We start from the raw sequence: 15,963 nt of genomic DNA, 5'->3' as shown, positions 1-15,963 counted from the left end.
GCCCATTCATAAGTATTACAGCTAAGCTTAGACAATTTAATATATTTAAAAAGTAATGTCAATCGGTGTAATGGATCATGGAAACCTACGTAGTGCATTTAGGGCTTAAAAGGTCAAGGTGAATCTTTGCAAATTCATTCATTTCAAACACTCATTAATTATCCTTATCTAACAATCAGATGTATTTCTGACAGTAAAATTCTTACAAGATGGAGTCACAGAATTTCAGTTTTTGTGCTTATTTAGAAATTTCTTGATATTGAAAAGGGAATCTTAGTTAAAATTGAACTATGCAAGCACCATTTTTTGGTGCTTACTATTTTGGGTGGGAGCTCGCCCTCATTCAGTAAGTGGGAGCTCCTCCCCCTCATTGATTTTTTTTGTGCTAATTTTATATTTTTCCTTTTCAGACGCCAAACAGTCACATCTACCCCTTGTTGGATAGAGCTTCATTTAAACGGACCACTACAGTGGCTTGACCGAGTATTAACTCAGATGGGTTCTCCTCGGCTTCCTTGTTCTTCTGTGAGCTGATGCGAATATCTCGTAAACACCCCCCGAGTGCGCGGTATCGGCAACTTCTTGTGCTGTGATGAAAATAGAGCTGCAATATTGGACTATCAGCTGAAACTGAAATCCCCCCCCTCTTTTTTAGGAACGAATCCCCGGTGTAATTTTTGGAATTGCGACGAAAAATGGTGATGAATTTGAGGACATACTCTTTATTACGTCCACTTGGACTCGTGTGTTATTATAACTTTGTCTTGACTTTTTATATATAATTTTATGTATAATATAACCATATGTGTGGCTCTGTCTGTATCTATGCTTTAAGTTTTAAATGCTATTTACTTTTGAGTGTTTGATATTGTTAAACATAAAAACTATGATCATATTTACTTACAGAGCCTTAACAAGAAGTAGATGAAACAGCTTCAGTTAAATTTTAGGGTAGAATTTAATACTTGTCATTGATTTGGTTGTTTAATTCTTTTTCTCTGAAATTGCTATGAATTGAAATCTTTTGCATGAGTATACTACATACAACGTAATCAGTCGTTTGCTATAGAATTGATAGTTTTTTGTCGATTGACAGTAATAAATACTTTTTTGAAAACCAAAGCTTTATATATTTTTTCTTTCCTTTTTTTTGCTCGAATACTACTATTGCCATTAGTCATAGTGTTAATCTGCCTGAGGCGTGAGAACAGTGGAAATAGAATCTGGAAGTTTGAATTGGTTAAATGGCAGGGGCGTAGCTTCGGCATTTTATTGGGGGAGGGCGAGAGGGTTCTGTATCCGGAGATTCAAGGGACATAGGCTATATAGTAATTTTTTATCCACATCTATTAGGGGGCAACTACTCCCCCTCCCCCCCCCCCCAAAAAAAAAGACGCCACTGATAAATAGAAACTTGAAAAGTCGTGTACAACTTTAAAGAATAGGAAAATCGAGAATTCAATTCTTAATGAAAATGCCCTCATATGCAGATATGTTTTTTGGCAGCAATGGGCACCGAATTTAAAAAATAAAACGGGTCAAAAATCGGAAAAAAATAAGCTGAATAGATGGCATCAAGAGCTTGAGAATACATAGCCTGCTTTTGTAGATGTAGTTATCTTTGGGAATCAGAAGAAAATTAAAACTTGAGCTTTTATGGGCGGAAAGCGTTCTGAAATATAAATTAATTAGTTTTGCTTATTTATCTCCACAGTTCAACTTAGCAGCACTGAAAAAATTTGGTTTGCCCTAAAAACTTCATAATTATGAAACAACCAAAAGGAAAACCTTAAACAAGCTAAGTGTTCAGGTATGAATAGACCTAAGAATGATAGGGGTAGAAAAATGTTTTGTTTTATATTCATTGTACTTCAAGCAATGTTGGACACTTCTCTTCCATCCTGCCTATAAGCTTCATGTGGCCATCCTCGTTTCTGTAAAATTCCGAATATTTTAGATCAAAATTTGTCACCATTGAAAGACGCCAAATTTGTATTTTTCATCTTTTCCTATTAAGGATGTATAGTAAGCTTTGGCAAATATCGTGTAATGTGGGAGTGAGGTAAGTACTAACAAAACAAATTCTCTGCATACTGACTATGTGTACAACCTGTCTAGGCTGATGTTTGATATAGTTTTTATTAGCTGTAAATCAGATATATAATCTGTTTGATATAGTTTTCATTAGCTGTAAAGGAGACAGATAATTTTTTTAATTAATGGTAAATTACATAACGGCATGTGATTTTTATTACTCCTAATCAATTTTTCCTTTCCTACAGTTCCCATTATTAGTTTCTGTCACTTCTAGTTTTACATTATTTTGAATATCGTTTAGAACAACATTAAAAAACATAACAACAGCGTTTCTTCTTATTGGTGTTTCCCCTTCTTTTCAAAAAGAGCTTAAGAAAAATCGGTTTTTAAAGATTTTTGAAATCCAACATTAATTGTGGACAAATTTGTTTCTGGGATTTCATGAGCTCAGGAAATCATCTGCTGACAGTCGTTTGTATGCCACCACTGAATGCGGAAAACCCTGTATTTAGTATTTCCTAAGCTTTTGTTTTGAAAATCGATAAAAGATTGTTTGTATGCCCCTATTGTAAGTGGATAAATCTGTCCTTAGGATTTCATGAGCACAGAAAATCGGTTGTTGGGAAGTATTTTGTGCCACAACTGCGTGGACGAATCTGTCCTTAGCATTTTATCAGCTCGGAAAATCGGTTAAAAAACTATAAATAAGGATTGACTAGGCCCAATAGTAGCTGAAACTTAAACAACAGAATTTTGATAACAATAGATACATCAAATGAGTTGAATTTTTATGCTGATTCGAAACAAATATAAAATTAATTCAGTTGAATGTTACCCATCAAAAGCCACGAGTCTCGGTTACTGAAAATCGTTTGCATACTATGACTATATGTGAACTAGCCTGTGCTTAGCATTTAATGAGCTCAAAAAAGTGTTATTGTAACTCGTTTACATGCCACCACTGTACGGGGACGAATCCGGTCTTAGGATTCCATGAGCTCGGTAAAGCGGACGTTACAAGTTTCTCTATGTCACCCCTCTATGTTGACAACCCTGTCTGTAGAATTTCATGAGCTCAGCAAACCAACCATTACATTTTTTTTTAATACATGATTTGATATGTATCATTTTGGCATCACTAATAGCCTAACTTAAAAAAAAAGAAACTAATTCAACAGGGTAACAATAGAGCAAGAAACATTGGGCAAGATAGTTTAATTATCCATGGATCACAATTAGACGCCGGAAAATAGTTGAGTAGACTAGATAATTTAATGAAGATCACGTCTCCAAACGCTTAATCAGCGCTATTTGAATAAGTAGCTCACGGATAGCCAAAGGCACTTGAACTGAAAAATATTCGACTAATCAGAAGGATCTAATGGATAACGGAGACCTAGGAAAATAGTTCCTCTTCCTTAGGGGCACAAGCGACATTTTGGCAAGAGCCAAACTAGATACAGCGATTCCACATAGAGCCATGCATGCTGCAAGTGGTACAATGGAAGGACTCTGCCTAACTCCTTTCGACTTGGTCACCTAAAAAGAAGAAATAACTTTAGAATAGTATATACACAAAGACTATAGGGTATTTTACAACCAAAAAACGCTAGTTAAGCAATCTCAATGCCTCTTTTCTTAAATACTTTGAATAAAGGATGCTCCAACGATCAATTTATTATCGTACCCCTGTCCCTTACTGATAAAACAGTACAGTCTCAGCAATGCTCTTCTGATCTTATTCTAACAGCAGTGGGAATTAAGCACAGCTTAAACTATAATAAGAAAAAATTAGAAAAATCAAGACTAGAATATAGGTAAAATCAAATTATCTGGTTAAATTACTTATTCCCTCCTTGTATACTGCTCAAGAGCTTCAACTGTATTGAAAATCTGAAATAAATAGCATAAATAAGTAAGCCCTCTACCCAAAAAAAGATAAAATTTGATGTCAACAAAAACGTGAAACAGTTTATACTGGATGAACTTAAAGTGGGTTAGTTTTTCAAACTTTTCATTACTTGAATTCAATTCTTTAAAAAAATTCAATAATTAGCTTGACTCTCCATCACTGTTCATCTCTGTGGTTCTCAACGTTGACTGCAGGCCCCACCAATGAAAAAGATACACGACAGTATTGCAATCCCGTATTGTATAAAAGCTGTTTTATACAGACGATATTTTTCATTAGCATAAAATATGCCTAGAGGACGACCTATAAACAGTGGCGTAATTTCATCAAAATCCTGGGGGGAGGAGGTAAAGTTGGATCCAATTTTTCCAAATCAAGTGAAAATGACAGTAAAACCGAAAATGAGCCACTTGGTACCATAAAAAGATACTTTAAAGTACTATAAAATTATGCTCGCTTATCTTAGTTTTGACCAAAAAAAATTCAGGTCTGCTTGAAATTCGCTTTTGCGATTGGGCATGCACTGTTTTAATGAAGAGGTTAAGTTCGACTTGCTCCTCCCAAGGCAGGAAAACCTAGTTACTTTGGATAAAGATCTCTCCTATATATGTGCCGGGATGACCCTAAACAATATCAAGTGCAGAAGGGCTTAGCAACAGAAATGGTTTATTTTAACTCATTATATACTTGAAAAGCATATTTTGTTATTTTATTTTTAAATAAGAATGCTGTAAAAACGCTGAGAAGAGGGTTGAGTCCCTCAAATGCAATACAGAACAGCATAAAGTGTCTATATGCTATAACAAGCAAAATCTTTTTCTTATTTATCCTTTTTTCTTTTTCTTATTTTTTTTCTGTTATTTTAGTCTGTTTTCCAACTTATTTTCATAATTTTGCAGTAGAACAAAAATTAGTTGTTTCAGGTTTAAGAACGGCTATTTAAACTTAAAAATGAAAGATCCTGGCCTTTGAGAATTGATGCTTTCATTGTATTGCTCAAATGAAGTACGCTGACCACATCACAAATGAACAACTAGCAAAGCCCTGTAGTAAGCCAATACCATAGTGAACGATGTCAAGAAACAGCAGCTGCCCTGTTTTGACAATATTAAGCAAGTAGAGCTTAACTACCTCCAAAAAATGGCCACACAGACTGCAAAACTAAATGCATAAAGAACTTCACCGCATTGCAGACAGCATAAGTATTTTGCATCATGCTGGGTATAGCATTACATTTATCCCTTCTGCATGAGCTAGCACAAGCAATAGCCCCAAAACGTCCCCTAAGGATAAATGAGACCTATGTAAGTAAAGTTTTATACAAGTATTTAGATAAGCAAAACGCGTCAACTGAATACAGTGTGCAACTGAATAGTCTTACTTCAGTTTGGTATAGATACTCATGAATTTACCGCGTGAATAGACACTAGATAACATAGAAAAACTGTTGCAATACACAAACAGATAAACAACCATCACTTAAAATATAAACAAATAAATAACTTGAATAAAACTGGCACCACAAGCACTATACTGACATAAAAAAAAGCATTCACAAGCAGTTTCAGGAAAGAAACCTTTAATGGTGACATGGCAGAAAAAGCACAAGGAGCTTGCAAAAACTCATACTGTCTCTAATATGTAATAAATTGAGGCATCTATGGATATATAGCACATACAATTATGCTAAGAACTCTTAAAGCAAGAGCTGCTGATCCCCTTTTTATCTCAGTGACGCCTTGTTTCCTATATCTCCCATAACATAAGAATGTCTTTTTACATATAACCAGTTAGGTAAGGGCTACTAGAAGAATATTTCTAACCTTGTAAATCAATATATATAAAAAATCACATTCTTTGGTTTTGGGGCCAAATGGCCAGTTGCATAACAATTAACTACTATTTCTTTATACAAGTAATGAGCAGGAGGGGCTATACCTTGTGTTTAAAAGTCCATTGCCAAAAGTGAATGCGTTTATAGACTTTTTCAAATTCACAAGACAGGGAATTTACTGGTAAATAGTGGGAAGATTCAATTATTTCTTTGAGTCGCCCCTCTTTCCATTTTTTTTTTTTTTTTTATTTATTTATTTATTTATTTATTTATTTTTTTTTTATTCGAGAGGACTTTCTAAAGCATATTACTTTTCTGGACTAATCTCAGTCTTTTTTATTATTATTATTCCTATATTCACAATGCCAGGTACATAAAGGTATCTGATATACTGCTATTCATTTACCTCGTTCTGAAACCTTGAGGTTCTAAATGTCCATTGAACCTTCTTTAGAAGGAGTTAGAACAGAGGGATTTACAGGAACAATATCCCCAGGAAGATCATTCGATATAGAAGTGCAATGCCAGATGAAGCTCCTCAAGTACTTGGTTCATGGCGTGTCCTCCTTTAGATGATTGAACCAAGCTGTGCTTCGTGTCTGCCTTGATGGCCGGACAAAGGGGGGTACAATATGAGAGAGCTCGTCTGAGGAAGGCAAATCCATCTAATTGTAGAAAACAGCCATCAACGCTACATCAAACCTTTCACTTAGAGGCTAGAACGAGGTATGAGTAGAGGCACAGCCCGCCCTACTTTGGATCTTCCAGAATGGTACCGGCAGCATTTTTGGAGCACCAGCACATAGTGGGTCCATATTCATGTGTGGGTCTGATGCAAGACTTGTAGGGGGGGATAATCAATCTGGATAGAAGGTTTTTTCAGGGAAGAGAATCATGTCAATATCACCTTCCATTTTGACCCTTTTTCAGGCTTGCTTCTTTTTAAAGGTAACAACTGTCATCAGCCAACACCTTCCTTCCCCATTCACTGCCTTTTATGCCCTCAAATTCAGCTTTTGTCATGAGATACATTTCTCAATCAGATTTTTTAATTAGTCGAGGTTTTAAATAGAGACAATATTATTTTTCAAATGCACTTAATATTTTCAATTCACATTCTTTTTATAACACTCCAAATTGGTATGCTGTGGCAAGTTTTTTCTTCCTAATTGTTTTGTGACATGAAATGACTGCTCATTAGACATTCCCCTTCACTTACATGACAACTTATCTTTAGTAGCCCTTTACCCTCCTAAGGTTAGAAAACTTTGAAAAAGGTGCCAAAATGATAAGAAATCAGTAAAAATGGATGTTAAGTATTGACCTATGATCATAAGCAATGCCTTATCCATAACTCCATTATTCAGAGAAGAAGGGTGCAAATGTGGCCAAGGTCCACATAATTTATAAAGGATTGCCAGTGTGTATGTAAGAATTTTGGAATTGTTTTCTACGACAGATATCCATAAGATGTACAGGATTATTTTGGTTTGAATATGGACCAATGTTTTTTTTTTACTGTAGGAGGAGGGAGGGTGAAAAACCTCTTTAAATAATTATATTACATTTGTTTTTTACTCAAAAGACTGCTATCAGACTTCATGTTTTAACTGCAACAATAGTGTCATTTTTTTTTTACCAAAAGAGCATTGGATCCTGCAAAACTTAAAGTGAAACTTAAATTTATGTGAAAAAAGGTATATAAAATAACAGTGTATGCCTCTGCTAAAGTAACTTTTAAAAAATGTTCTATGGGGAAAACAATGAATGATAATGTTTCTGGGTCCTTTGAAGATAAAAGAGATGGTCAAATAGTGATCTAGAGAAGATATGTGCACTCTATTTCAACCTCCTCCCCTTAAAAGAAACAATATCCCATCATCCCATATGTTATAGAACATCCCAACTTTCAACCTAAAATGGCAGACAACAACAAACTTAACCCCTAAGATGCTTTAATAAATTAAAGGGGCTAACGTTGTAACACAATCTGCACTTGTAATAATACAAACTGCTTTGGATTTTTTTTTTTTTGCTTTCTGTTCTTTTGGGGAAAAAACAGATAACTATCATAAATTATAATTGATTCTAGAAAACACCCTACATTTGTTGATTGATGAATTATGTAATAGCCCACAGAAATATAACTTTTTCTTCTGTTTATTCTAGGAAATATATTTACCTGATTCAAAATTTTGGATGAAATAAATGAAGAAAGAGCAACCATTTGAACGTCTTCTATGTGCAACAATGGATACTAGACCTGAAAAATAGATTTTAACACATTATGCATGCTAAATTCTGACTTACACTCAGGAGCACAATTTGGGCATTTCCATGGGGCCTTACCTCCTCAAGATCCAAAAATATATAGGTTATATAAAAGGGACAATACTTTAAATAGAAGAAAATTCCCCCTTCCGCAAAGAAAATCCTTCTAGCAGTGCATTTTTTTCTTGCAGACAGTTTTTTTTTCATGCCAGACAAAAAGTTTAATAACACCTTGTTGTCAGAATCAAATTTTGATGTTTACTCAAAATACGTAAATTTTTTCAAATGAATTTTAAAAGTTGTGAGCCTGCAATAATTTGCCCAATTTTTGAAAAACATCAAGTAATGTTGATGAAAATCACGCCATCAGATTCAACATGCCAGAGAACCTTGCTGTAGAGTTTTCAAGGTCTTATGTTCAAAAATGTGGAATTTTGTTTTTTTTTTGTCAGAAGAAAGATCACAGACACGTGTTTATTTGTTGTTGTTTTTTTCCCCCAAGGGATGGTCATATTGAACTAGCAATTGTAGAAGATCGGTAATCAGAAGTTCTAGTGTCCTTTTTAAGTGATCAAAAATATAGCCCACCTCCCACATTCATTTTTCCCCCAAAGTTACCCAATCAGAATTTTGAGATAGCCATTTTTCTCAGAACAGTCAAAAGACGTAATAGCTATGTCTTTGAGGATGACTTAACCCCCAGAGTCTCCAGGGGAAGGGCTGCAAGGTATGAACTTTGCCCATTATTTACATAGAGTATTGGTTATTGGGAAGCATACAGACTTTTTAAGGTGGCATTTTTTCTGGTAGAGTGGAGGAGGTTACTTGGGAGGATTTTTTAATGGGGAAAGGGAATTGGACATGGACAGGGTTGTCATTGGCCATCAAGGAAATTGTTGTCAGCCATTTCAAACTGCACACTCCAGAGCCCAGCCCCCCCCCAGCTATTTAGTTTCTGCAAAAAAATCTTGTCAAAACAAAGATTAGTCTGCACAATTCAAGCATTCAGAGAAACACATCAGTTTTATTTATTATATCTTTGCCTTTATGGTAATATATGGCTCATCTTGAAGTTTTCACTGTCATTTTCACTTGATTTGGGAAAATTGGCTCTGACTCCCCCCCCCCGAGATTTTGACAAAATTACACCATTGACCCCCCCCCCTCCTACCCTCTGACATCAGTTATGTCTTGTGAAATGTCAAGAATAAGTAATTAGGCTTGTTGGATAAGTAATCTTGAGGTGCTCAAAGGCACTGAGCAACAGCATTAAAACAAGAAGAAAATAACAGGCAATTTTCAGGATCTAAATGAAATAGAATAAGAAACTGATAAGAGAGGGAACTCTAGTTTGTCTCTGGTAGAAAGCACCACCAGAAACATTCAACATTACTCAATAAAACCACAAAGTTAAGTATAAAAACCTAACTAGATGTTATCTTTTTTTTGCTTGTGCTTTACATTTGACCAAAGATAAAATATTTTCCCCAAAAGGGCACAATAAAGTAATGTTCTAGCACCTGAAAAAAAGTTTTTTCCCTAAATATTGATAGTTTGACTTGCAGTTTAATAAAAATTACAACAGCTTCAAAATAATAAATATTGTGGTTTAATTTTTAAATACCCTAAGGTATATATATAATCAGTGAGTCACCACCTGCAACCATTAATAACACCAAAAAGCTGATGATAATTCTACCATTTAATGATAAGAACACCAAGAGTGTTAGTGAAATAGTGGCTCACTGGTAAGATCCCCTATATACTATCCCCCTAGATACTATTCTATTTTTTCTAACTAGCATTTATTCTACCTCTAACCCCAACTCCAAATATTTGATAACAAATGATAAAATGCTTTAAAAGCCAAAACAAATGCTTATATGTAAAAAATTTAAGATTGGATCCAAAACAACTTATTCTGTTAAAATAAATCCCAAATCATAGTAATATAAATAGAATTCAATCAAAGATTGTTTTAATTTTCTCTGGTTTTGCTTGATAATACTGCATGTTTGATGGCACTAATAGTTTTAACTCTTATAATTAAAAAACTGTTTCTAATAAAAGTAAACAGCTGATTTGAAAATTAAAACAGTTTGCTACATGTGTCTGAACTACCTCAAGTAAACTGACTCATGATATTTCTCTTTATTTGTGGAATTCTAAAAAGCCCATGCTTTACTGAACAAGGAGCTTGCTTGAGTTTTTAGAGAACTCAAATTGTGCATTAAAATTTACAAATGTCAAGGCCAGTGAAAAAGTGTTGAGACATTTACAAACTTGTCTTTTACTTTCTGGAAGCTAGTTAATGACTAGTGAACTTCTAGTCTTCTAAATTCTTGTGCATTAGTCCTTGTCCATAGTGTTGATTTGATTCTGACATTTTAAATGTTTTGTTGATATCCATATAAAAAGGTAAATTTTCTGACCATTAAACATTACAAGAACATTATGATATCAAACAGAAAGAGAGCAAAATATTAAAAATTATTTTCCTTGTACAAAAATGGCCCAAAATAACTTTTTCACATTTGTAATAATACTCTAATAGCCTACTCTTGTAGTTTGCTATTATAATAATACTAGCACCCAGATAATGCACCATGTCATATAGACATCAGAAAAAATTATGAAGTCTTAGAATAACATTTACAAATTCATAGGTCCACCAAATTGCCTTTGGAATCAATTACTTTTGAATAATTGATTTAAATATAAATGGAATTTTTTAAACCATTTCAATTGGCAAAAAAATCACCTTCTAGGACCTCTTTAAGGGCTAAATGGAATGTGTGATCATAGCAATTAGTAGGCTATCTTTGGAAAGGGTAGAAAAAGACACATCAATTAATTGGTTCAACTTCTACCTAGGTAAACTATAGAAAAAACTCAAAACTCATTATATGACTCTCCCTGTTGATTTGTTAATAATTGCTCTAATCAACAGGAAGAAGATTAGATTTATGATATTTTAAAATGCAGTCCAAATAGCTTAAACAAAGTGGGCTGTATATTTATGCATAAGGACAGGGGAGTGAAGCAATACACTGCTAGAAGTGAGATAAAAGATCTGAAGTCAAATTAATATATTGACAGTTAGAATAAACTAATTGAAAGAATTGGGATAAAATATAAAATAATCTATAAAATCTAATATTAAAATACAAAAACTAAAATAATACAAAATATAAGGAAAAAGCCATAAACTAGGCTATATATACAATTAGGCTTAATACTGTTGTGATATTTCACAGAGTATTTATAATGCATAATTATGAGCAACTCTAATGAATAGCCTACCAAAAAGTAACTAGGTAGGAAAGAAGAAAGTTAATTATATTGTTGTGAATTAATTTTTCTAGGCTACTGGTATCAAACAAGAGCTAAGAGCTCATATGGCACTTGTGATGAGGTCAGAAGAGCCAAGGGCCAAGAGCTCATATGGCATGAGCTCTAGCAAAATTCAAAGATCAATAGATTAATTTAAAAGGAAAATCAAATTATTCAAAAGGAAAATCAACTGGCTTAATGCCAGTTGGGATTTAAAATAAGAGCTCTGAGACACAAGGTCCTTCTAAATATCAAAATTAATTAAAATCCAATCATATACTCATAAGTTAAAAATACCTCATTTTTCTAATTTTTCCTCTCCCTTCAGCCTCCCCCCCCCCAGATGTTTGAATTGGGGAAAACAACTTTATCAAGTCAATTTAATGCAGGTCCCTGACACACCTACCAATTTTGATTGTCCTAGCATGTCCAGAGGCACAAAACTCACCAAAGCACTGGGCCCCCCCTAACTCCCCCAGAGAGAGTGGATCCAGTCCAGTTATGTCAATCATGTATCTATGACATTTGCTTATTCTACCCACCAAGTTTCATCCTGATCTCTCCACTCTAAGCATTTTCTAAGATTTCTGGTCCCCCCCCCCCCTTCAAATAATAGCTCTTAATTACAATATCCTTCTAAATATCAAATTTCATCAAAATCTCATCACCCATTTGTAAGTCCAAAATACCTCAATTTTTCAAATTTTTCAGAATTAACCCTCCCCCCAACCCCCCCCCCCCCAAAGAGAAAAAATCTATTCCAGTTATGTCAATTATGTATCTAGGACTTGTGCATATTATTCCCACCAAGTTTCATCCTGATCCATCCACTCTAAGAATTTTTCAAGATTTTAGGTTGCCCCCAACTCCCACATATGTCACAAGATCCTGTCGGGATTTAAAAAAATAGCTCTTAATCACAATATCCTTCTAAATATCAAATTTCATCAAGATCTGATAACCCATTTGTAATTTAAAAATAACTCAATTATCCCAATTTTTCTGAATTAACACCTGCTCCAATTCCCCCAAAGAGAGCAGCTTCAGTCTGGTTATATCAAACATGTGTCTAGGAATTCTGCTTGTACTTCCCACCAAGTTTCACCCTGATCTCTCTACTCTAAGCATTTCCAAGATTTCTGGTCCCCCTAACTCCCCCTAATGTCACCGGATCTGGTTGGGATTTATAATAAGAGCTCTGAAACACAATATCCTTCTAAATAAAAAATTTCATTAGGATCTGATTGCCCATTTGTAAGTTGAAAATACCTCATTTTTCTAATTTTTCTGAATTAACACCCCCTCCAACTCCCTCAAAGAGAGCAGATTCAACCTGGTTATGTCAATCATGTATCTAGGACTTCTGCTTATTCTTCCCACCAAGTTTCATCCTGATCTCTACACTCAGTGTTTTCCAAGATTTCCAGTCCCCCCCCCCAACTCCCTCCACAGACACTCGATCCAGTCACAATTTAAAATAAGAGATCTGAGTAACAAGGCTCTTCTAAATATAAAATTTCAGTAAGATCTAATCTCTCCTTTGTAAGTTAAAAATATCTCACTTTTTCTAATTTTTTTGAATTAACCCCCCCCCCCCCCAACCCCTCCAAAGAGAGCAAATCCATTCCAATTATGCCAATTATGTATCTAGGACTTGTGCTTATTTTTCCCACCAAGTTTCATCCCAATTCCTCTACTCTAAGCATTTTCCAAGATTTTAGGCCCTCCCCTCCAACTCCCCCCAATGTCACCTGATCTGGTTGGGATTTAAAATTAGAGCTTTGAGACACAATGTCCTTCTAAATGTCAAATTTCACTAAGATCCAATCACCCATTCATAAGTTAAAAATACCTCATTTTTCTAATTTTTCCTAATTAACCATCCCCCACTCCCACCAACCCCCCCCCCCAGATGATCAAATCGGGGGAAACAACTATTTCTAATTTAATCTGGTCTGGTCCCTGATATGCCTGCCAAATTTCATTGTCCTAGATTATCTGGAAGTGGCCAAACTAGCAAAACCAGGACCAACAGAATTTGCAATTGCTATATGCCACTTGGTAATTACTTAGTGTCATAAAAAGAATGCCAGCAATTATATTTGGAAACAGAAATAAAAAAAGGTAATCAGTAAAATTCTAGTTGATTGACTTCTTGCTATCTCAGAAATGGGTTAGGTTAGGGAAATGAAACTTTTAGGGATGGTTCTACAGGCTAAAGCATGTCCTGGGAAGGTGTTTTGAAGTACCTACCTCTACACCTTCTCCCTCTAGTGGGCCCTGAACTTTGATGACCTTAAAAATATCTGTGTTATAAAAGTGAAAACTTGCAAAATAGATCATCTGCTGGAATGAAGTACAACAAAATTGTTTTCAGCTTCACAACTTTGCTTAATCCCAATTTATAAGGTTTTAAAGATATGCAAATATATTTCCTAAATTTTGAAAAAAAAACATTGATATGGCTCAAAATTATACTCAAATAACAGAAATTGCAATTTCAGAACTAGAGGCAGAGAAAAAGCAACTGGTAACTGAAAATTAAGGTAAAATGTTGTTTTGTCAAAATTTCAATAGGTATAGACCTATCATTTAGCAAATTTCAGGGCTCTCTAGAAGGAGAAGGAATGGAGATGGGTACTTTAAAACACCTTCTTGGGACATATCTTAGCCTGTAGACCCATCCCTGAAAGTTGCATTCTCCTAACCTAACCCCTTTCTGAGATAGCAAGAAGTCACTCAACTAGGATTTTACTAAGGAATTAATTATTGTGTTCACATTCCCTCTATATAAGTTATGGAAAATAGTAGGCTATATATTTGCCTTAGTCTTTTTGAATAAGCATAGAATGGGGAGTCTTCAGAAGGAAATATGTCAAGAAATTCTTACTTTATAATAGCCTATGCAGAAAAATTTTAGTAATGAAATTTTGAAATCAATTCCACTGTAATTTACCCACAGCCCCCTAATGTGCAAATTTACAGTCCAAATTACATACTTCCCTTGCATCACTCTTGTTCTAACCCATGTAGGCTACCCATAAATTGAACCAACACTGACAAAATCAAGAAACAGAAAAACAAATGGAAAATATATAGCCTAGTAGGCTATAGTCTATGTGTTCACACATTTGAGAGGGGTGTTGAGGCATAGTGGAACTACTTTAAAAATTTGTCAACTACAATTTTCTGCATAGCCTGTCTTAAATTATAATTTTTTTTTAACATAATTCCTTCTCAATATCCAAATTCTTGGCTTTTATATTTTTTTTCAGTAAAATTCTAGTATATTGACTTCTAGCTATCTTGGAAAGTTGTTGGGCTAGTGAATTGAAACTTTCAGAGATGGGTCTACAGGCTAAAATATGTCACAGGAAGGTATTTTGAAGTGCCCACCCCCACTCCTTCTCCCTCTAGAGGGCCAAGAAATGTGCCTACATGACAGGTCTATACCTATTGAAATTTTCACAAAACAACATTTTACCTTAATTTTCAGTTACTAGTTGTTATGAGCAATATCAATGGTTTTTTTTCAAAATTTAGGAAATGTATTCCCATATCTTTAAAACTTTATAAAATGGAATTGAGCAAATTTATGAAGCTGAAAACAATTTTGTTGTACTTCAATTAAGCAGAAGATCTATTTTGCAAGGTTTCACTTTTATAACACACATATTTATAAAGGTCATCAAAGGTCAGGGCCCTCTAGAGGGAGAAGGCGTGGAGTTAGTTGCTTCAAAATACCTTCCCAGGACATACTTTAGTCTGTAGATTCATCCCTGAAAGTTTCATTTTTCCTAGCCTAAACCCTTTCTGAGATAGCAAGAAGTCAATTAACTAGAATTTTACCTTTTTTCCCCTATCTAATGTCTGTCCTACATGCAGGACAACCTTAATCTACTTTCAACCACATCCTATAGGCTACTAGCCTTATATTTCTTGTAAATTTGATAGGCCTACTTTTTTAGCCTAATCAATGAAAACTAGTAAAACATAATTTAGCGAAGACGTAAAAACAGTTGCCATAAGTTTTAATTTAGCAGTAATTTCATTTACCAATAGACGATGGAGTTCGTTACGTAGCAATTTTGTCAATTTGCAATTTTGTCAATTAGTAAATTTGGTTACGTAGCAGGGTAGCACGATAGTGTAAATTTGAAATGAACGCGAGAAAATCTTCATATAAAAGTTGCAAACTTGAACTCACAGAAGAAAAAATGGTTTTTTCAGATGTATAATTGGCCCATTCTGCAATGCTTAAAAAAAAGTGTGAGTTATTACGTCTTGAAGCAATTTGCGATGATGGTACTCTACAATGAAAGACAATTTGCAATGTTTATTAGACAACCAAATTATCCAAGGGATTAATTCATGTTTCATAAGCAATATTTACTTAACGATCATAGGTCTATTGTAATAAATAACCGAAAAAAAACATATAGTTATATCATAGCTCATTTTCAATTTCTTTGAGCTTCTTTTGTAAAATCCAACTATTCGAAATAAGAATAATCCTACTTTATCTCCTTTCCCCAAAAAGAATCTTTCTAAAATTTATCATAGAATTTGGGCTTGC

At 34.4% G+C, this 15,963-nt stretch overlaps 1 protein-coding gene and 1 long non-coding RNA gene across 3 annotated transcripts in view; one reads left to right on the top strand and one right to left on the bottom strand.

Moving 5' to 3' along the window:
• LOC136031785 (mothers against decapentaplegic homolog 3-like) overlaps nucleotides 1-814 on the top strand; it is a 41,197-nt gene extending 40,383 nt beyond the window's left edge. For both annotated transcript variants that reach the window (XM_065711561.1, XM_065711562.1), the window contains exon 8: nucleotides 411-814. In XM_065711561.1, the coding sequence (XP_065567633.1) occupies nucleotides 411-534 (124 nt within the window). In that variant the 3' untranslated portion in view covers nucleotides 535-814. The remainder of the gene's footprint in view (nucleotides 1-410) is intronic.
• A 2,421-nt stretch (nucleotides 815-3,235) lies between these two features.
• LOC136031784 (uncharacterized) lies at nucleotides 3,236-15,555 on the bottom strand. The gene is made up of 3 exons (XR_010618582.1): nucleotides 15,444-15,555; nucleotides 7,966-8,046; nucleotides 3,236-3,576 (listed from the first exon to the last, which is right to left on the bottom strand). It is a non-coding gene; the product is annotated as an uncharacterized LOC136031784 (long non-coding RNA).
• Nucleotides 15,556-15,963: the final 408 nt, after the last annotated feature.

The sequence above is a fragment of the Artemia franciscana genome, chromosome 10 (assembly GCF_032884065.1).
Source record: "Artemia franciscana chromosome 10, ASM3288406v1, whole genome shotgun sequence".
Taxonomy (NCBI): Eukaryota; Metazoa; Arthropoda; class Branchiopoda; order Anostraca; family Artemiidae; genus Artemia; species Artemia franciscana.
This window is presented reverse-complemented; position numbering and strand designations above follow the sequence as displayed.